Source organism: Juglans microcarpa x Juglans regia, chromosome 3D (assembly GCF_004785595.1).
Source record: "Juglans microcarpa x Juglans regia isolate MS1-56 chromosome 3D, Jm3101_v1.0, whole genome shotgun sequence".
Lineage (NCBI taxonomy): Eukaryota > Viridiplantae > Streptophyta > Magnoliopsida > Fagales > Juglandaceae > Juglans > Juglans microcarpa x Juglans regia.
Genome location: NC_054598.1, coordinates 32585546 through 32609262, shown reverse-complemented (window position 1 = coordinate 32609262; position 23717 = coordinate 32585546). Strand labels below are relative to the sequence as shown.

Sequence of the window (23717 nt, the reverse complement as noted above, 5' to 3'; positions counted from 1 at the left end):
CGTACCAATAAAGTCCTTATTGATCTTGAGGATTGCATGATTTAGATGTTGACATGACTATGTGATAAAGTATGGCATAATTATATTCTCTACATCCTGTCACGAGACTATCTATTTTTTTTCTTTCCAAGCATTTCTTCTTATAATTTAAATGTGAGATATTTGAGTTTACTTGTATTATTCCGCTCACATATTACATTATTAAGAGTGTTACACCTCATTGAGAGTGATTTTATTTGTTGAGCGTACACCCTAGTGAGATTTGAGTTGAAGCATATGTTCATATAGAAATTCGAGTCACGTTTATTCTAAACCAAGGGGTGTGTTTTGTATTGGCTAATACTTTCACTCACAATGAGTATTGAAGGCATGTGAAATTTATTTAGTATTTAGTATTTTGACCTTTCATTAACTTTTTGCTAAGGAAAATGAAAAAAAATAAAAAAGAAAGGAAAACAAATAGTTTTTTTTCATCTTTAGTTTTGACTTGCTTTAATTGCTAGAGTGTGACACCCTTGACCCCCACGTGTGATTTGGAGGGAGCAGCGACGCTGAGGTGCAGACCACATGGATCACACACCCCAAGCACAACATGAATGCAAGTGGGTGTGCAAGCATGCAACTTAAAAGTGTATAATTACAGACGTAGTGGAGAAGTAAAAAGGGGCAGTCAGAAGTGTACCAAAATTTCAAATTACAAACCTAACAAAAATAATTCATAAACTAATATAGTCATCCAACTAGATAAAAGAATGCAACCACATAGCAACAACACAAGGAAGAAGTCCCCATGTCTTCACTCCTCCAGTGGGGTCGGCCCCTCCTGCTCATACATATCCTCTACATCAAAATCTACGATTCCATGGTGGGAATACCACAATGAGATTTCGCAATCCGAGTAAGTAATCAACATGCAACAACCAAGAGTTTAAAACATGCACTTATACAATCAAGAAAGTAAGACAACCATACAAACAAAAGACCACAATATCCATTTCTTCCAACATTTCCCAAAAATATCACATTTAAACAGAACACGCACGCCAAAAACCCTATTAGCCCAAAACATAACCATTTATCACGTATGCACCATAGTCTATCATGTGGACCATCCACACACCCCGACTCCCTTCGTCACACCACGTGTAATAACTGTGCATGTGACTAAAAGTTTTTATAATTAAGATTTTTACCTATTTATTTCTCAAAATTTTATGGAAACATCTTATATAGATGGATATTAGCCCCCGATCAAAATTATGATTTCCAAAATTTCCAAAAATCTGTATACAGATAAATGTCTCTTTCCAAATTTTTTTCTATATGGTCCAAATTTTTATTTAATTGAATTCTATATGTCACGTAATTATTATGATGTTGTCTTTTCAAAATTAAGTTCTTTCCTCCCAACAATTATTTCAATTTGATGGGTACATTTCAAAATGTTTGGATATCATTAAGGAAAATGTTTGGATGATGAGATGCTCTCAATCCATCTCATTCTATCTCATCTCAACATCTAAATAGGTAAACACCACTTGAACACAAATATTTTTCAATTTCAGATTTTAAAATTTTTAATTTTTTCATCTAATCATTACCTAATTATTACAACTTTTCCAAACTTTCAAACAAAACACAAAAAATAATTCAAATTTTTCAAATTTCAAAACAAAAATAATATTAAAAATAATATTCTAATAATATTTTAATTATATAATATTTTTATTCAACTTTTTCTCTATTCTATTACAAAATCCCATAGAATGAATATATTAACTCAAACCAATTCACTACTCTTCACAAACTATTTCACTATTATTCACATATTTCTCATCTCATCTCTGCGTCCAAACGAGGTCTCGTCTCATTTAAGGTTGACATTTTGTATGAGAAAATTTTATCCTTCAGATATCATTAAGCAAGAAAATTTTAGTTGAGGCCTCAATTATAGCATCATATACTGAATGTGGCACCAAAATATGTAGATTTTACATGAAACTTGCATAAACTAGCTTATATACTATAATGAAAGGTGAGTTCATGAAGAATCACCTGTTAATTTTTATTGAAAACAAAACTGCTAAAAATATCATTACAAAAATGATAAAAGATGAATATTATTCCGTAAAAGATTGCCATAAGAAATCTAAATGAGATGCTAAGTTGCTTTTTCTAGAATCTTATTTCTACATGTATATGACAAATTATAAAGTCTTTTCTTCGAAATGAAAGCCCTTTTTAGAGATGATTTTTTCTAAATGTGACTTTTATATGTAGTTATGATTTATCATGGAATTAAACTTCAAATTTATTTACTTATATTACACGTTTGAAAAAATTGGCCCCCCATTAAAAAATATAACCCTGAAGCTGCATTCTGAAGAGCTAGAGGTGGTGGTGGCCATTATGAAAAGAATCTGGCACAGGAGAAATGTTTATGTTTTTTAGAACCAATTTGAAGGCCCTCAACAATTAACTCTAGTTGCTGCAAAAGGATTAGAGAAGTTTAAAGAAGATCAAACCAGGTTGTAGGATCTAGGGGTGTAGTCAGTCCAGTTTAGTCTGGTTTTAGATATATTTTATAATCAAATTGGTATACACAAGTTTTGAGATTTGAATAATTGATACCGCACCAGTTACACTCCTAAATAGGTACTTTCGATTTTACCGATTCCAATCCGATTTTTCCAGTATATTATATATATATATATATAGTATATATAATATGCTATATATATTACAGTATATAATAATATAGTAATAATATATAGTTATTTATATTGGATTTTAAAATTTAATGTTATTTTAATTAGTAACTTAGCATATAATATAAGATTATTTTTTATATAATTATATATATTAGATATAAAAATTATATATCATATAAAAAAATCATATAAAAAGTTAAAATATATATATTTTTATGAACAGGTCTGGTCCGGTTCAGTCCGGTGTTAGAAAAAAGAAAATCAGAATTAGATCGATTTTGCCCGGTTTTTAAAAAAAAAAAATAGAACCGGTACTGGACCAAACCAATTTAAAACCAGTTCACCTGTTTTTTTTTCACCCTTAGTAGGATCAGTCTCCTCCATCAAGAACGGTTAGGAGTTTCAACAGACGGTAGAAACCGGGAGAACATGAGTTGGGATGCTGCGGTGGAGACTTAAGGCAACGAGAGTTGGGATTGGAGTTACTTTAAGGTATTCAGGGGGAAGATCTTGGTGACTTTATGTGCAAGAATAGACTCTATGTTTCAACCCAGCATTGCTGAAACAGTAGCTTTGAGAAGGGTATGGAGTTGTGTGCTGAGCTCGGTTTTTCAAGAGCTATTTTTTAAGGAGATGCTCAAGCTGTCATCAAAGTTGTTAATGGTAAAGAGGAATGTTGGACATGGAACGAACAGGTCATTGAAGACATCAGAAAGATCCTATCCAACAAACCTATGTGGAGAGAGTCCAATTTACATACAGAAAAGCAAATGAGGTAGCTCATAAGCTAGCAAAACAAGCTTTCAACTATGATGTTTAGGAGATTTGGATAGAAGAGGGTCCTGCTTCGATTCTCAAGTCTATTATTTTTTAGTCTTGTAATACTCTTTATGTATGAAGTTTATATGTTCTCTTGGTTTTACAAGAAAAAAAAAAAAAAAAAAGATTCACCTATTTTTAAAAAATAAAAAATAAAAAATAAAATAGTAGTATAATCCTAAATTCATTTTGAACTAAAATAATATCCAATAACAAAAGAAAAAATAGTCCTAAGATTGGGTTACTTCCCTGTGTCGTATAGCAAATGTAGTGCTGGGCTGCATCAGTATGAAAGCCGACAGCACCAAGTCTAGTGTGGTGTTGTGTTGTGTAGTTGGCATAGCTGTGTGGTTCTTAATCTGTAATATTCTCAATTCTTTGGAAAAAGGAATACGATGACTCTGGTCTTGGAAGAAAACGATAAGATAAGGAGACAACGTCGAACCGATACAATGAAGGGCGACACCTCGAGCATAAAGATTGAGATCACGTGTGCTACACAGTTTATCAGCCAACAATTCCAGTGGCAGCATCTTGGAGAGTAGAAGCCTGTAATTTGGACAGTGCAATGCGTGTCGCCGGAAGCATTGCTGGAAGCATGAAAAGCAAATACACGAGCATATTGCTTAGAAAAAACTAAAAACATAAGGACATTGTTGACTCGTAGGATGCTGGATGCATCGATGAACTTTAAAAGGTCAGCCAGTATGTCGGATTTGATAGTTCCACGAAAGCAAATTACTTTGACTCATTATGTCTGAGTTTCCTTTGTAAATAACACCCTTCTATCATTCCATTATGCTCAAGCAAAAGCCCTCGTACAGAGACGTACAGTGTTTCTGAGTGTCAAGTGTTCCAATATTCATGGTTGGTTCACCAAAATGTGATGAGAGAGAGGGAAGAAGAGGAAAAGAAAAAAGAATCAATTAAGGCGCATATTCTACATTGGCTTTAACCACAACTAAAGCCTAAAAGGACAGCCAAAACTGTGAAACCTGTGAAGGAATCTAAGAGAAATCAATAAATACATCAACGGGATGAAAGCACCCCCAATGTATCATGCCTGTAATGAAAGAGCTTCAACACTCGTGTATGCCACACTCTTCACCTTCTTATTTGTACTGTCTTTGGATTTCTTTGATTTCCGTTTCTTTGAAGCGGCCTGCCGTTCTTCAGAATTCTGTTTTTGTTCGGAATCAGCATTTTCCGTCGAAAGCACCTCATCCACATGCTGGACATGAGAGTGCTTCAAAGACTCATCTTTCCTTTCTTTTTCATCGATTTCCGGTTCAATAACTGACATTCTAGTCAGAGTGTAGTCCAACAAAAAAGTGCTTCTTACAAGCCTGTCTATCCTGCTAAAATGCCTCTGAGAATATGGGACAAGACCTTCAAGGAGTTCACCTATCCCTTTTATCTGAAACATGATGGCATCACAAAAGTAAACTAATTAGTCAATTATATTGATGAAATCTTATTAGTCACATTTATATACCCAGAACAATATTCTTACTAATCACATATTCTTCATTATTAACTGCCACGATTCGTAGTGCGAACTCCATACATTATTTTCATTAACAATTTGATAAATTCAACTACATGTTCAACCCCAGATCAATATATCATTTTGTGTTCTAGCACTCAAACACAGCCACCAAGTTTCAGGAGCCATCCATCCTAATGAAACAAGGCAAAGCAATGCTCACAACAATTGGCTGAGTGTGTTTATATATAATGATAGATATGCTCACATCTGCTAGCCCCTAACATTTATCAAGACTTTGGGTCCCACAGATAGGAGTCACCAAACCCTATCAGAGTCTTTAAGCCTAGAATACCAAATTCATAGACCATTTCTATTGTTGCCTCAATTCATTGGGCCATAATTCTAAATCTTTTCTTCATCAATTTAAAAGAGCATGAAGAGGAATACACCTCAATAATCTCCGTTGGAGGAAGAATGTTGAAAACCCTGAACAGCACAAATTGTGCAACATGACACAGCTTTGGCTTGGTATTCCATTCTCGAACATATTCAAACAAAAGACGAAACTCGCCCTTGCCAAGGGCATGAAGGGCTTTATCTATCTGACCTTGAGCATCTCTCTTCCTGCAGAGGACCCAGATAAGGGATCTAAACACCACAAAGAGAAGGCAAAAGAGGGTAGAAGAGAAACCGGGGGAAGGTTCCTAACCTGCAAAGTTCAGCAAACATCTTAAAGAGTTTATGAGGCCTGCGAAGTTCAAACGCAATTTGTATTGCCTTAATGTAGTCAGCATCTGATACGGCATTTTCTAATTCCTGGCCTTTCAGAACCTCCTCCTCCTGCATAGACATCACAGTAAAAGCCATGAGTTTTATAAATAAGACATTGCAACAAGATTTAGACATTGCACTTAAATCATCTAAGCTACACACCACCACCGAGTTCTAGAAGTTGCCTTGTCCACACTTCACACAAATGTTCTTACTGCCACACTAGAAATAGGTTCAAGTTTCACTGGGGTATTATCTGGTGGCTCTGCTAGTAACCTAAATACTAGTTTTGGCTATTAATAGGAACTATATAAAATTTATGCCAACACTACTTTAGCAATCAGCAGCAGCAGCAGCAGTTTAGACTTCTTCCGACGGTAGCAATGGTAAAATTGCCATGTTAAGATCAGGACAAATGATAGTTACGGAGAGATTTACCAAAGACCAACCAATCTATGTAGATTGCTAGATATCAAGTATGGAACACTGACAACTATAGACCAACGGTTAGTCGATAGAATATTTGTTATGTACATATCACCATGATACAATTTATTCATATTCGAGACACAGCTTGTCCATGTATCTAATTGGAACCTTTAAATAAGAAAAAATATCAAAAGAAACTTCCATTTTTGCTGACCGGCTTGGATCAGGTATCAAAAGTCTCGGGCAGCACAGGTAATTTGCCTAGAAGCTCAATATGTCCAACTGAATCATTTTGTGAATCAAGAACTCAGCACAACAAAACAATTTCGCAAATCCATAATAAAGCCCGTGGACTATTCAGATGTACTTTTTTGTATTACATAATATGCACCACATGTTCACTATAACTGATAACCCACCCGTGGGTAGCCCAAGTGGTAACGGCGAACTTGTGTGCATGAGCCCCATGTCCATGTCACAGGTTCAATCCCCCTGGGATTAAACTGCGAATTAAGTGGGAGGTAATGGCAGTGAGTTGCTGTGCTAGTCTCTCCGGGGGTTTAGATTCCATAGGTGAGTCCTAAGAGCTCTGCCATGGGGTGGTTTCCCCATCATGAAAAAAAAAAAAAAAAAGAGCTGATAACAGCACAAAAACTGATAGCATACACGGATTCAAGAGTGGAAATGTTCAACACATCCAAACTACCATTTTAAAAGTCCAGGTATAAACAAAAAACAAATCCAGGTATCGAAGAGCTCCACTAAACAAAAGACAAACAAGTCTTGAGTCATATACAATTATGTCATCATTAAAAATTATGAATATAGATAAAGACACAAAAATAGCCCGTGAAACAACTCACCTCTTGACGGAAAGCCTCTTCTTTATCATCAGCAGTACAATCATACCACAAATTGATAACAGCATCGCCACCACCAGTAGCAAGCATATCTGACTTCTTCCCAACAGCTAAAGCCCAAACCTGCAGGGTAAATCCTGTGAGCAGAAGAAAATGCAAGCAAAACCTGACGACCACACACAGACAGACCCTCCCCACATTTTTTTTCATATGTAACACACCCGTCCCCGTAATAAAAAAGGAAAATCAATCCGCTTAAAAAAGGGGGGCATCATGGGAATTCATTTTGAAAGCTCACAGTATGTAGACAATGGGAAATAAGATGCACAGACACATGTCATGAACTAAAAATGCTTAGCAAGATCATCAATTTAAAACAAACACAGTGGTACGACTGTGATACAAATGGCATAGTGCAGATTGCAGACTGATTTCAAAATGTACGTCAATTATTTTTATCAGTAAAAAATATATATCAATTCAAAAAACTAGTTGTGGCATAAGGACACAAATGGGATGAAAAAAATTGTCCAGTTCTCGGAAGTTTTTTTTTTAATAAGTAATAAGAGAATTTTATTGACAAGTAAATAGGCATAGCTCAAGTACATAGGAAGTATACAAGAGAAAACACCTAAATACAAGCTAGGAACTAGAAAAGGCTAAAAGCAAGTCATGAATATTATCTCTCCATTCAATACAAGAGCCTTAGCCCAAAAACACAAAGTACTAAAGAAAAACTCTCTAAGTTCTCCCATCAATCATTCTCTATTTTCAAAGCACTGCCCATTCCTTTCCAACCATAAGCACTACATCAAACATGAAGGGATCATCTTCCATATGGCAACAATGCGATGACTCCCCTTAAAACCTTGCCAACAAGCAAAAAGATCCACCACCTGCTTAGGCATCACCCAAGAAATACCCATCCAATAAAAAATCTCATCCCACAAAGTCTTAGCCACCTCACAATGAAGAAATAGATGGTCAACAGATTCACCATCTTTCTTACACATAAAGCACCAATCCACCACAAATAATCCACACTTTCTCAAGTTGTCCGTGGTCAAAATTTTTCCAAGGGATGCCAACCAGCAGAAAAATGCAATCTTACTAGGCACCTTAGATCTCCAAATACATTTCCAAAGGAATTTATTGACACAATGACAAGTTAATGCCTTATAAAAGGAGCTAACTGAAAATCTGGAATTTCCAGCATGAATCCACAGCAAACTATCCTCTCTTTCCTGAACAATCTTCATATCATATAATCTTCCAAAAAACTGAGAGACGACATTCACTTCCCAATCATGCACATCTCTAATAAAATTGACATTCCATTGAAGATTATTGTTTAATAAAATAAAGGAAACAGTCACTGCAGCTTCTTGATCTCTAGCATTCCTATAGAGGGAAGGAAGAGCCGAATCCCCATGCCAAATATCATGCCAAAAATTAATCCTTGCCCCATCACCCACCTTGTATTTAAAACGATTGACAAATTCCCCCCAACCCATCCTAATAGACTTCCACAAACCCACCCCATACACTCTAACTTCATTAGAACACCAACTCCCCCACATCCTCCCATATTTAACATCAACAATATTTCTAGATAGCGCATCCTTCTCAAGATGATACCTCCATAGCCATTTCCCAAGAAGAGTTTTGTTGAAAAGCCTCAAATTTCAAACCCCAATCCTCCACAAGAAACCGATGAGCACACTTTATTACAACTAACCAAGTAAAACTTTCTTTCCTCCCCGTTACCTCCTCACAAAAAATTCTGAAACATCCTCTCAATTATATTGGCCACCCTGCAGGCAAAGGAAAAAGAGAAAGGAAATACATTGGAAGATTAGACAATGTACGTTGTATCAAAGTAATTCTCCCCCTTTAGACAAATATATCATTTTCCAACCAGCCAACTTCCTCTCAACCTTCTCAATCACACCATGATTTTTTGTGAGCGCCCAAAGGAAGACCAAGATATCTCATGGATAGCAAAGATACCTTACACCCCAATATATTAGCCAAATCCAAAATATTCAATACCAAACCCACTGGAACTATTAAGTGTCGTTTGCAAAAAGAAGATGTGAGACTGTTATGCTGCCCTAAGACTCATCTCTCACCAAAAATCCCGACAAGAAACTCCCATCCACCGCCGCTTCAATCATTCTGCTTAAAGCATCCATAACAAGAACAAAAAGAAAAGGAGACAAAGAATCCCCTTGTCTCAAGCTACATGAACTATCGAAAAAACCAATTGGGGAGACATTCACCAAAATAGAGAATCTAACCGTCAAAATACAATGCTTGATCCACAAACACCACTTCTCTCCAAAACCATATCTTCCTAGTAACCTTTTTTTTGGTCTCCCTAGTAAGTACAAGAAAAACTCTCAGTTAACATGATCATATGCCTTTTCCATGTCCAATTTAACGAGAATACCAAAGTCGCCCAATCTAACTCTACTTTCCAAACATTCATTAGCTATTAAAACCGAAACAAGAATTTGTTTTCCCCTCACAAATGCATTCTGAGATTTCAAAATAATATTTTTATCACCACACTCATGCGGCAAGCTAACACCTTGGAAATGATCTATACCCCATTGACCAAACTAATAGGCCGAAAACCCCTCATTTCCACAGGCCCCCACTTTTTTAGGAATAAGTGCAATAAATGTAGCATTAAGGCTTTTCTCAAATTTCATAAACAAATGAAATTCAAGAAAAACCTTCATAACATCGTCTCACACAATATCCCCAACCAGCTTGAAAAAAAAGCCATAGAAAAACCATTTGTGCCCAGAGCTTTATCCCTCGCCATTCCTCCAACCACATCAAGTTCTTCCTCTTCTTCAAAAGCTCTCTCCAACCACTCCACACTAAACTGATCAATGGACTCAAAAAACAGCCCATCCAACTTAGGTCTCCAAGTGTATTCCTCCCAAAAAAGCTTCTCATAAAAATTCACAATATTTTCCTTAACAGCCAAATGATCCGAAAGAATACAATCACCTTCTACGAGGAGCCATTGCCTCGCAATTACATCAATTGACAATTTAACCATCCTAGCAAAACTCATCTGCCAAGTTTGTAAAGTAAAAGGTTCCTCAATTATCACTTATTTCGTTCATTTCTCCAAGCATTCACATAAAAGTGGATAACTACTAAAATAATTGAAAAACTTCCGCTCAAAATTAAGGGAAATGGGACATTAAGAAGCTTACCAACAGCACAAATAGAAAATAGATATGGTGCTTTTAGGCAGGGCCAGGGGTCAAATTTATCGTGCTAGCTCACATTACATTTGAAAAAAGGTCAGTTGCCCCTCCTTGACCCAGCACAACAAAAGCATCGATATGGTGCAAGAACTAGGTGGGACTAGTGTTTAATTTTATGATGCTAACTCACATCACATATAGTCAGCTCTTCCCAACACCCATATAGGCCAGCACGGTTTCAGAGCTGTTTCCTTTTACCTTTATTATACCAGAAAAGACACTGACTTTAATAGGGACCCACAAGGGCCTAAACCCCTCAAACAAATAGACAGAAACTTTTACAGTTTTTTCCCCAGTGGGACCTTTAAAGAATCATGGAAATTTAGCACACAACTCTCTACCAAGAGCTTAATTCTCCCCACAGAAGTTTCTCACCAATGTGACCCTAATTCTAGATTAACATTGATATCCTGGTGAGGACTAAAGAAGCATACAGCTAAAGTAACTGATAGGTGTGTTTCTAGTAGACTGAAATCGTGATAAAACCAGAGGACTAGAAACGAGATGCAGACCAAGAAATCAAACAAAGACTGATACTAAGAAATATGATCTTTCACGTTTATAAACCACTTGAGTGTAAAGGTTAGGTCACTAATTTATCTGTATCCCAGTGGCACAACCTAAATTTGGATCATCAATCTTCATTATCACAATGCCATATCTATGGATGGAAAGCATCAACATGTCATAGATAACTTTGTATAAAAAAGAGATGTAATCCAGGTCAACCATTTCTGACATTCTGTAGAGTGACCATTGCCAACAAATTGTTGGACATTCAACATAGCAGATGATGAGGCTTCAGCTTCCCCATCATTTCTATGCAGATCATTTTTTAATACGTCGTATGCAAATAATTTAGTATACAAGATTTTGGGGAGATATTTTTGCATGATGCATATATATACAGAATAACATAAATTGTAGGGCTATGTTCAGTATACATAATCCAGAGAAAACTCAGAATAAATATTGTAAGAAAGACTCATACCTTGTCCTCATGCTTATCATATGTAGCAATGCACTCATTGGTTTTGACTGTCCATAGCTTTACAAGGCCATCGGCACCTGAAAAAGATTATTTAGTTGATTCTAACTGTCATCTCAGCAATAGATAAAGCCAAACAGGTAACTGTTAGCCACATTACCACAAGAAACAAATTGGGCCCCACGAGAAATAAAGGATGCTCTTAATACACTAGACGTATGCCCTTCAAATGTTTTCAAGCACGAACCATCGGATATAGCCCATATCTTTATCGTTTTATCACCTGATGCTGTTATGATACATTGATCAACAGGAGAAAACTCTACTGACCAAATCCCCCTTTTATGCCCTTTAAGTACAACTACTGATACCAGATCTGGAAGCCTCCAAACACAAGCAGTGCGATCCTAACCAGCACAAAAGGAGAAAAAGAAAACAAATTGGAGAAGGCAATTTAGCAAATAAGCCCAAAAAAGCAAATTTATCCAAATCAGCCCAAAAAAAAAGGCAAACCTGAGAACCACTGCAAACAAAGCTATCATTTGGTGCAATAGCTAGAGAATTGATATCCTTATCATGAGCAGCTACAACTGCTTTTGCTTTCAACTTAATAGGCTGCACCGCCTCATCTACGAGACTGTCCAAACTCCAGACTTTAAGAGTACGATCACTAAGACAAGAAAAATAGATTATTAACAGAGAATAGTTAATAGTTACTAGAAATACTTGGGAGGGGGGGGGGGTGGGGATGGGATGAAATTTTAATTACTAGTGTCAATAACAAGCACCACTTTAAGTTCACATGCTGATGGAAGAGGAGCAAAGCATGCAGTTATTGTTACATAAGAAGCACTACATATTACAACTGCTCTCATCTAAAGCTTACCACCCCTAGAGGTGCAATGGAAAGCACCAAGATGAGAAAACCAATCAAAGAGCATTCAAGGTACACTTGAAATAAATGGTCAGGTTAATTTTATTGGTGAAACGATTGCATGTGTAAGCACTCACCTACTGCCACTAACAAAGAAGTCCTTCCGCTTCTTTGAGAAAGCAATGGCTCCAACAGCTCCCATATGACCAACACCAACTCCAGTACAACATCTTCTTTCTGATTCCCACAGCCTAACCTGTACAAAGAATGGAATTAGAGACACAAAAACATTTTTCATAATTTAAGCTTTATTAATGATCAAAAGAGGTGTTGCCCAAGTACATAGGATCTATATCTGTGATATACTGAACAAAAAGAGAAACTAGACCAAAAAATTCATTAAACTCGAAATAGAAAATAAATCCTTGAGTTCCTCCTCCATCCGCCTTTTCACAATCCTCAAAGTTCACCATTTTTCTCTCCAACTACACCACAAAACCGAGATGGATCTTCCCTAATGCTTCGCTTTGAGAACTAAAATTCCCTTTCCATGCTCCAAAACCACACAATGAGGCATAATCCAAGCTAACCCAAAGATAGAATTTCATTAAGCACAAGCCACCTCATGAAATGCAGTAAAAGATGATCAATCATTTCCCCATTCCCCCTACACCTACAGTACAATACATCACAATATTATTCCTTTGCCATAAACTATCCAAGGCGAGGATTTCCTTGGAGTCAAAACGAAGAAGCCACTTTCAAAAGCTTTTTACCACCAAATGATCCTACAAGGGAATGGGTTGCTATTATGTGAGATAATCTTCTTTCAAAGACCCCTCACTTTGAAGGGACCCAACAAAGCTTATCCTCACCACCTGTCTCGGCTGAATGGAATACAAATGGTCCAGAAATGAAGAATCTCCATGAAACATATTACAGGCAAACAAACAAACAAGTCACTTTGAGTCTACACGTCTCTAGGTATGTATGTTTGTGTGTCTGTGCATGTGTAGGAGGATGCACCAGATAGCTATGTTACAAAGAAAAAAAAGTAAAGTGCTTTATCCATTCTAGCAATATTTCCAGTTTTCCATTAATTACAGTTTTTTCCTTTTGATTGGAAAGTTATGCAAATAACTGGTCTTGAATTTACAATCTCACCTCTACCCCAGTTTCCCTGAAGAATATGTGCAATTTGAGCCTGAGCTTATTGGATTCCATTTCATTTTTCACTTGCATACTACTTGAGAAGAGGAAATCAAATAACGTACACTACTGCTGCCTGGTGGAAGAAGAAAATAGAACTTACACTGTTGTCCTTACTTCCAGTGGCAATTAGTGTTCTTCCAGAACTTGATACACAGGTGTCAAGGCATAGAACAGTTTCAGTATGACCAGCTAACACATAAGAACATGACATGTCCACTAGGTCATACACTCGTACCTGCATGTGTCCAAATTGACATACATACATTAGTCAACAAATATCAAAATAAACATAATGTTCCTTCCCAAACACAAATAAAAGTTGTGCATTTAGATAGGTTTGCCAGCCTAGCAGAAATTATTATTATTATTTTTTTGATTGGCACCGGGTGTCCGAGAACAATGTCCCAACTAATCTCAAGGGTGCACAGGCCCTCGGCAAGGAGTTTCCCGCAAGTGCACATCAGGTAATTCAAGGAGAAAATCCCCCAATCCGATGGCCCCTAGAGATTGTTTGCACCCAAGAGGATTTGAACCTTAGACCTAGGAAGGAGCATACCACCAAGACCAAGGCCTTTACCACTTGAGCCAACGACTAGCAGAAATTATGGTCACGTACAAGCAACATTCCCTAGCTTATGCATTATTCATGAATATATTTTCACTTTAATCACTGCTCATCCCCATAGCTTGTGCTTGTACTTGTTACACTACAGTCATCCAACACACAAATGTAACTTGTCATGAACATACAACAAAAAAGGTTTCACTTTAAGGTTTTATCATTGTGCATGTCTATACCTTTTTATGATATTTGTAGCATCTTCTTACCCTAAGAGCTTATAATAGAAGCGTGGCTTTTCCACGACAGTTGGACACATGGCGTGCACAACTGTGCGTCAATACATATAAACCTCCCCTAGGAGGCTGGATGATATTCATCACCAGAAGTATTAGGATTCTTGCAAATTACCTGTTCAATATTTGTGGCAACAGCAAGGAATTTTTCCTCTTCACCTACAAACCTCATATCCACAATATCTTCATTGTATCCAACAAGTCTTCTGCTTAATGCTAATTTAAACATCCCTTCTGTTTGTTCTAGAGGGGCAAAGAAAAGAAACTGTTGATCAGCAGTCACACAAACCAATCCTTGATCTACAGGCAGCATTACTGCAGATGTGAAGCCCCTATCCATGTCTGAGCTGGCAGTGATATCAGATGACTTTTGCTCAAACAAGCAAGCCGCACTGTAAAAATAACAAAACTTAAAATAAATGCAGTTTATTGTGAATGAACAATTCATGAGGACGAAAATCAGGAAGGCCCATAGGCCCCTCAGCCATTTAACCAGAGATATAATTCATCCAATCTATTAGGAAAACATCCTCATGTTGGCTTACCTTTCAGAGTTCCATATTCTTACAATCCCACGTTCACCAACTGTGACAAAATGAATTGCCGATGACACACTTTTTCTCTTCTCGCTTTGCTTATAGAATGAAGCCAGGAATGAAGCAAAGAGGCTCCCAGAATGAACCACACACACTGCTTCGAGTACCTCATATGTTAGAACAGTCTTTATGAAACCATAGCCATGAAGGTCCCACAAGTGCACAACCTACAATGAACCTAAAGATCAGAAACAACCATACACGCATATAATACTTTTCTCAATAAGTAAACAGATGCATATAAAAAGCGCAGCATTTTGACATAAAGACATTCATATTTTCCTGAACAATAACTACCCCAATCTAGTCATGAAACAAAATGCCCTATGATCTAAGAAACAACCATCACAGCTGAAAAAACGATAGCTATAGTAGGAAAATCAATTGAATGCACTTATAATGTAACAAAAGATTGTAAGCTGTCATTTGCCTTGATTATTGGAAATAGATAGAAGACCAGGGGAAAGGATAAGGAAAAAATTACCAATCTTGCCAACAAAATAAAGATATAACAATCTCATGAATGGGAGGGGAAAAGTCCTAGAACTCAGCATTTAGTTTTAAGTTACACAGAGAGACACTGCAAACAGCCTAAAAGGTATATGCAATTTCAAAACGAGGTAATTTAAATCACTATTTCACTTGATGCCCTTTTTTTAAAAAGCTACATAGGCTGCAATAACTGTGGAGACAATCAACACTGCAAGGGTAAATAACCCCCTCCCCCCACCCCATTCAATGACTTATTTTTCACACTTCTCATGTTAGATTATAAAAAGGGTCAAAAGCACCTCCTTTTTCAAAAAACAACAGCTGAAGCTCACTAATGCCTTTGAAATTTGTTCTCGGTTACAAAATGGTGGATAGATTTGGTCAAGAGAAGATGTAAATACATTACACATTAAACACTAATACTCTTTCCACTACTTTAATAACTGCATTATGAGCTCCATTGCCTCAGAATCATTCTTTCAGCATTAAGCACGAATAAAAACTTGGGGCTATCAGGTGTAGTCTAGTCCAATATCAAAACTACACCCTCATGAATAGATTCAGCCAGATACTCGGGTAATCCCAATGCATGCCAAGGTTGATGAAAGATAAGTCACAAGAAATATGTTCAGATGAGGGATGAAATCATTCAACCTGCCCAAGAACGTAAACAAAATGTGAAAGAAATAAAAATGAACAAGGAGAGAGGTGGTTATCAAAACTATTTTATGAGACCCTTCTAAGAAAACTATTTATGTATGTCATTTTGTAAGAGAAAGCAGATGCACAACTTCAAACATGAGAAAACTCATGTACATATCAATGAAAAAGAGTATTCCAATATTAAGATAACCATATCTGTAATCATTGATCAGAAAAGGTAGAACCTTGCCTTATCTCTTCCAGCAGTGAGCAAGATCCTTCCATCTTCAGATACAGCAATAGAAGTTACTGCTGACTCATGTTTTTTAAATGTTGCAACACACTTCTTAGCTAAGAGATCCCAGACTCGTACTGTTGCATCCGCACTTCCGGAGAAAAGCTATAAAACAGTAAGAATGACAAGATGAAAATGCAATTGAAAAGGTCATGTGTCTTTTCTATCAGTAAACTAAGAGTTCTATTAATGATATGGTAGGCATAGCGCAAGTACATGGGAAATTAAAAACATGATAAGAGTAAAACAAATGATTGAAAAGAATAGGAGTAGAAAATATAAAATTTGTCTAGAGTGGGATTAGATAAACAAGAGATGATCAGTCATGGTAATTTCTCTTTTAGAACAACACTTACTTAATTTGGTAATATAACAAATCCCGTGTTTCTTTTCTTAGTAGTAACATACAAAAAAGTTGCACAGCTGCAAAATTTGCAAAGAACAAAGGTCAAATGGATCATACTTTGGAAGACAAAGGCACCTCTAAAGGCAGGATTCTTTGAATGGACAGCTTCTTTAGGGAAGATACTCTATAGACAACTTATGCAAACGTCAAATCATAGTCGTGGATTGGTGTTATATGTGTAAGAAGAGTGGAAAATCCGTTGACCATCTACTACTTCATTCTGAGATTGCCATGACTTTGTGGAATGAAGTTTTTGCTCGTTTGGGATTACTTAGGCAATGCCGAGGAGAGTAAGTGACCTCCTAGCTTCTCGGAGAGGCATTCAAGGCAACTCTGAAAATGCATCCATATGGAAGACGGTACCAATATACCTATGGTGATACATTTGAAGGGAGAGGAATGAGAGAAGCTTTGAAGACCAAGAGCGGTCAATGGATGAGATTAGAACTTTGTTTTTCAATAATTTACTCTATTGGTCAAGTGTAATTGACTTTCATGGCATGAACTTCCATGATTTCCTTGTATCACTAAACTAGTACACTTAGGTGTTGCTCTTATACATGTCCCGTATACTTGGGCTTTTGCCTACTCTTTTGATCAATAAAATTTTGCTTACCGAATAAAAAAAAAAAATTTGGATCACACTTACAGCCAGTGCGCATTCAAACATTCAGAAATAGATAAATCCCCTAAATGTAAAGTTAGAGGGTTATATGGTAGCCCACAAATATCAGCAGTGGGGATGGATCCTATCTGTCTTGTGAGGTGTATTCGAAGGGGAGGAATGGTAGAAATTTTGAGGAGCATGAGCGAACCTTTGAAGAGCTTAAAACTTTCTTTTTCAATACTCATTTTTGGGCAGCTACTATAGGTTTTGATGGGCTGAACTTTCAATGATTTCCTTGTAACTTTTTTTGATAAGTAAACGATTATATTGATATAAATAGGCATAGCCCAAGTACACATATGGTATACAAAAGGTCACATCCAGTTAGAGAGACGTAATAGAAACAAGAAAATCATGAAATTCGAGGCCACGACAATCTATAGCTATGGCCCAAAGAAAAAGAGTGCTAACAAAAAATAATCTAAGTTCTTCTAGTGAGAGCTCCTTGTCTTCAAATGTCCAGTCATTTCACTCCTTCAATTGGAACCACATGATACAAATCGGGATCATTTTCCATACCGCTGAGATTTGTGGGAAACCTCGTAGATTTATCCAGCTAGCCATGAGTTCTGTCACTGTGGCAGGCATAACCCAAGCTAACTCCATTCTATTAAACACTTCATTCCATAACATTCCAACCACATCACAATGCAACAGTAAATGATCCACATTTTCACCATTTTTCCTACACATACAACACCAATCTACTATGATCACCTTACGTCTCCGTAGATTATTTGTCATCAATACGGAAAACCTCACCGTTGAAATACACCATCTAATCCATGAGCACCATTTCTCTCCAAAACCGCACCTCCCAAGCACAGAGTAAGAACTCTCAGTTCACATGATCATACGCCTTCTCCATATCTAACTTGCATAGTATTCCCAACTGGCCAGATTTTAGCCTATTGTCTAGGCATTCATTAGCAATGAGGACTGAATCCAAAATTTGCCTATCTTTAACAAAAGCATTTTGGGATTATGTAATGATCCTCCCCAAAACCTCTCGTAAGCGATTAGCAATCACCTTAGAAATAATCTTATATATCCCATTCACAAGGCTAATGGGCCGGTATATATCTCATTCCTTGTATCTTTTTATGTTCCTAATTAGGTATTTCTCTTGTAGTCATCATGTGTCTCTCTACCTTTTGCATTCTTCAGTAAAATTTTCTACTACTTGTTAAAAAAATGTATATACAAGTTAAGTAGCAGAGTGCATCTTAGTGGTCAAAGAGCGGGCATGAGATGGGCTATAGACTCAAACAAACCGAATTTGATTATGCACTAGAACTTCCCCCAAATTACCTGATACACGGTTCTGGTGAGTAGGGTCGTGTAGCCAGGATTCTCCCCAAGTGTGCGTACAACAGACCCTACCTTGTTGGGGTTCCACATCATCAAAAAACATATAGAGACAAGTCACAAGTTCAATTTAAAGGATAAGATTACCATGAATTGATTAAACTTTTCTATGGCTTTGAGCAGTATGTTATCTACAGTTGTCGATGGGGTTTTATTTTAGGCTTTTGTGAGGAGAATGGAAATGCAAGTGTACGCAATTTATCTCATCTTTGTATGCAGATGATACTTTGGTGTTATGTGAGGCTGGCCTCCCCTTAGGAGCCACTTTCAAGGCAAAGGCAATTTGGGAAGGAGTTATTGAGAAGATTGAGCAACAATTGACCAGATGGAAGCGTATATATTTAACCAAAGGTAGTAGGATCACATTGATTAAAAGCACTTTATCGAACTTGCCTACATATTCCACGTCTCTCTTTCCACTCCTTGCTAGTGTGGGTAACTGCGACAAGAAGTTGCAGCAAGACTTCCTTTATAGGAATGGGTTCCTGGGGAAGAGGCAAAATATCACTTGGTGAATTGGGCCAAGAAATGTTATCTGATTTTTAGGGTGGGTTAGGGTTGGACTGGGGTTTCGCAATATGCTCAGGTTTAACAATGCATTATTGGGAAAATTCCTTTGTCATTACCAAAATGAGGGAATGACCTTATGGAAAGCAATAATAGATTCCACTTGATTGAAAGGAGAAGGCAAAAACAAGATTCTCTAGGTCCCATCCAGAAAAGGAATATTCAGTGTCCACTCCTTCTATAGTATCCTTATTGTTCATGATAATAACCCATTTCCATGGAAGAATATTTAGAGGACAAAGGTTAATCTAGAGCTACATATTTTTGCTTGGATAGCCTCAGGGAAGATTATTAGCATGAAAAATTTATGAGACATATTGTGGTATTTTTTTTATTGGCACCGGGTGTCCAGGAATAGCATCCCGACTAATCCCAGGGATGCACAGGCCCTCGGCAAGAAGTTTCCTGCAAGTGCACCTCAAGCAATGCTACATTGTGGTTTATTGTGGTGATTGATTGGTGTTGTATGTGTAAGAGGAGTTTGGAGTCCATTGATCATCTTCTACTTCATTGCAAGACTGCATGTGCATTGTGGAGTGACTTTTTCAGTAGATTTGATTTGGCTTGGGTCATGCCACAAAGTTGTGGACTTATTTTATGCCTCGGGAGGGTTAGGTGGCAACTGGCAATTTTCAGCCGTGTGGAAGATGATTCCTACTAGCCTCATTTGGTGCATTTATAAGGAAAGAAATGACTTGGGGGTTGTTTGGGAAGTTAGATTTTATATCTCATTCTCATCTCAAAACTTCTCATAATTTTCTTCCCACACATCACTCAAACACAACACTTTTCAATTTTTTCATCTAATCATTACAACTTTCTCAAACTTTTTTTTATAAGTAACTTTCTCAAACTTCCAAACAAAACACAAAAAAAATGTTAAAAAATTATATTCAAACAATTTTTTAACTTTATAATATTTTTAATCAACTTTTTTTCTCTCATTTCCCAAAATCCAATAAAATTTCTTAACTCAAATCATTTCATTACTATTCAAAAATCATTCCACTACTATTCATAGAATTCTCATCTCATCTCATTACCCAAACATGCCTTTAATCTTTGAGGATCGTGTAAGAACTTTGGAGGAGCTAAAAAAAATTTTTATCAACAATCTTTTATCACAGACAGCTTCCATAAAACTTAATGGGTTAAATCTACAGGACTTTCTTGTATCTTTTTCTTCTTCTATATAGTGTATCTTTTGTATACTTTCTGCATAGTTTTGTGCATATTAATGACAAGTTAATTACTTATAAATAAGACACAAACCACTTTTGAGACCCCATATAATTGTTTTAACGGAGGAAAGCAGGACCTTAAATCACATGCATATCCAAAAGCCATGCCTAACTTATTCTAAACAGCTAACCACATTTGTGATTACAAAATATCAACATGAATTAAATTTTCTGAAAATATAGCTTATAAAAAAAAAAAGTTTCATGAAAATATTGGTTTGATTGGAAGGTTTTGTGTGCTCTGTCACCAACAACATGAAAAAGGTGCAACATTCTAAACTTGACGTTAGGAGATACAAATAACCAAACATTCACTTTCTTATTTATCAAATTTTTTATATCACATAAATAATCTATCACCTAAGAACATTCTGAACCTGTAAATGCTATTATACCTAGTTAGAGCTTTCAAAGTGGTTTTCTTTTCTTTGTTATTAAAAGTGTGCTGGGGGCACAACCCATGTATACATGAAATATACAAAGAGAACATCTAGCTAAGGTGGGGGAGGAGAACAATAATTCAGAAAATCTCCATAGGGTGAGAAGCAACTGTTGTGGGCAGTTGTCTAATCATACAACAATTGAGCATATAGGCATTCAACTCTATTAGTGTTCTCTCACGGCCTTCAAAATTGCTGGCATTTCTTTCCATCCATATACTTGCATTAAGCACAAAGGAACCATCTGCCATGCCTCTACATTCAATTTACCTAGTTTACCTCCCCATGCAACCAAGTGATATTTCTGTGAATATTTTCTCAGCTTTGACACAGAAGTTTGCAAAATTGAAACAATGTTTAGATAGTGTTCTTTGTATGATGTGAGAATATGAGATCCAAGGGACCATTAGCGACAGAAAAGATACTTCTTTTTATGCAATGCTTCAACAACCCCGAAAAGAGGAAAAAAGGAGAAATTTGAAGAGCCACAGCTGGAGAACCCAGCAATGAATAACAGGATTGTACGGACTCCAGCAGTAAACAGGATTGTAAATGGTTATTTATAGACTCAACAGAGTAAACTCTCTGAATCCCAAGATTAGAGAGCGAGAACCCAATATTGAAAACACAATTACATTTAAATTTACAGCATCAAATACCAGTAAAAACAAACACCTTAAGTATTATTTTCAGATTTTCAGCTTATGTAATAGATCAAGGTTTAGAACATACTTAAGAAGGATCAATCTGAAGTAACAAATAAAATAGTGAAGCGTAGCAAAACAAGGATACCATAAATCATCAACAAAGGTCACCTCTAAAACACTGTAAACAGAAAAATAAGAGTATAATTGTCTTAAGTTGGAACTTACAAGTGCTCTATTCGTATCAGGATGGAACATAATACTAGAAACAACCCCTGTATGGCCCTTGAAGTAATGAGTACAAAAGCCACCATCGACATCCCAAACAAGGACTTTCCCATCAGCTCCAGCAGTTGCAAGTAATCCTCCAGACAAGTGGCAAGCCATACCCATCACAGGACCTTCATGGCCCTATTCAACGCGAAAAACAAATATCAACTACGATCAGAAGAACAGTTCATACAACTATTATTAAGACGCAAAAAACCATCTACAAAAGTCTTTCATTTCTCTTAGAACCAGTGCCAGAAGCTGAGTGTTTTTCCTCCAGTTCTCAACTAGCTGAAAAGCCATGATATCACTTTTGTTTTTCCAGAACCAAACAAATCCCACGTCAATTAACCTAAAACCAACCGTAGTTAGATCAGCTGAATTATTATTTTCGCTTTTACTACATCGAACGGAAAAAATATTCATTTTCTACAAGTAATAAAAAAATTTATAAAAAGCGCAAACTAAATACAAGACAAGGGTAGTTTTTTTTTTCATTAGTTTTCTCAACAACCAGGCAGAGCATATTTCTATTTCCCTAATTTCCATTGGCATTCTTTCTATGTATCTGTTCTAAGAAACCAACGAGTGGCCAATTCAAAAGGCGTTACCTTCCAAGACCGCACGCACTTGAGGGTGGACAAATCCCAGACCCTAATCTGGCGACTGTGGCCGGCGGAGAAGAGCAACTTGTCATTGGGGCTAAGCGCCAAGGCCGTGGGGGCCTCCGAGTCCGTGTCGATCGTGGACCTTACCGAGGCGTTGGAAGAATCAACGATCCTGATGGATTCGCCGCATGCGCAAGCGATGAATGAGCCGTCCGAAGAGACGGCGAAGGGTCCGCCCGTGTAGAACTGCTGAAGCGAGGGCACGCAGCGGTAGTTCTTCTTCAACGGTACGGAAGCCATGAGAGAGAGGAGGAGGGCAACTAGGGTTTAGGGGCGGGAAAGTTAGGGTTTTAAGGGTGAACCACTAACGCCAAAACCCCATGCTCTTTTGTTTTTTTTTTTTTTTTTTTTTTTTTTTAATCAACTTGAAAAAATCTGTTCATCATCTCTACATTATACATTACACTTAATTTTTTAATTTTTTTTTTTTTACCAAATACAAAATATATGAATATAGTACTACTCGTTAAAATGAATTTCAATTTTATAAACATTACCTCTATTTTTAAGATAGTTGTAGAAAAATTATAAGGAAATCATTTTTCATTCCACTTGATTTCACAAAGGAATAAGGATGTTACTACTCGGCCATATGAGTTTACTGTTCAGATGGACTACAGTTGACAATATCATGTGGTACTGCCATGTCATATTAAAAAAAAAAAACAAAACATAAAACTTTTTTTATTTTTTATTATCACATGTATTTATTTGTTATCATGACCATAACAAATATATATATATATATATATATATATATATATTATAATGACATTTGCATAATGATTCATAAAATCTCTTAATAAACCCCAAAATAAACCATTTAGTTCATTACCAAAATTATAATTTTATTTCTATTCTATTGTACCAAATAAATATCACAGCCTACAATTGATGGGCATTATTTTATAATCACTGCTATTAATAAAAAAACAGAACGAGAAATGGATCTGAAGAGAAGATGTACGGCAATTGAGAAAAAAAAGTGTTATGTTCTATTTTTTTTTTTTTTTCTTTTAATATGACCTGGTACTAAATGGTACTGCCAGGTTCAATGATCCATTTGAGCAGTGACCTATATAATATATATATATATATATATATATATATATTTATATAACTT

The 23717-nt window shown here is 36.5% G+C and overlaps 1 protein-coding gene across 1 annotated transcript; it reads right to left on the bottom strand.

Annotated features, from left to right (window-relative positions):
- Window positions 1–4316: 4316 nt before the first annotated feature.
- On the bottom strand, window positions 4317–22906 carry LOC121255656 (transducin beta-like protein 3). The gene is made up of 14 exons (XM_041156095.1): window positions 22538–22906; window positions 21885–22067; window positions 16279–16428; window positions 14844–15061; window positions 14414–14690; window positions 13544–13678; window positions 12369–12487; window positions 11871–12027; window positions 11518–11764; window positions 11361–11437; window positions 7083–7202; window positions 5729–5859; window positions 5469–5643; window positions 4317–4947 (listed from the first exon to the last, which is right to left on the bottom strand). The coding sequence occupies exons 1-14, from the start codon at window positions 22832–22834 to the stop codon at window positions 4588–4590; spliced, it is 2646 nt and encodes an 881-aa protein (XP_041012029.1). The 5' UTR covers window positions 22835–22906; the 3' UTR covers window positions 4317–4587.
- Window positions 22907–23717: the final 811 nt, after the last annotated feature.

Excerpts from the sequence above, each read along its gene's own strand:
- LOC121255656 (XM_041156095.1), bottom strand. The coding sequence starts at position 22,834 with ATGGCTTCCGTACCGTTGAAGAAGAACTACCGCTGCGTGCCCTCGCTT. Across the intron at positions 14,691-14,843 it reads AGAATATGGAACTCTGAAAG|TGCGGCTTGCTTGTTTGAGC; the intron begins GTAAGCCAACAT and ends TTATTTTTACAG. Across the intron at positions 4,948-5,468 it reads CTCCAACGGAGATTATTGAG|ATAAAAGGGATAGGTGAACT; the intron begins GTGTATTCCTCT and ends ATCATGTTTCAG.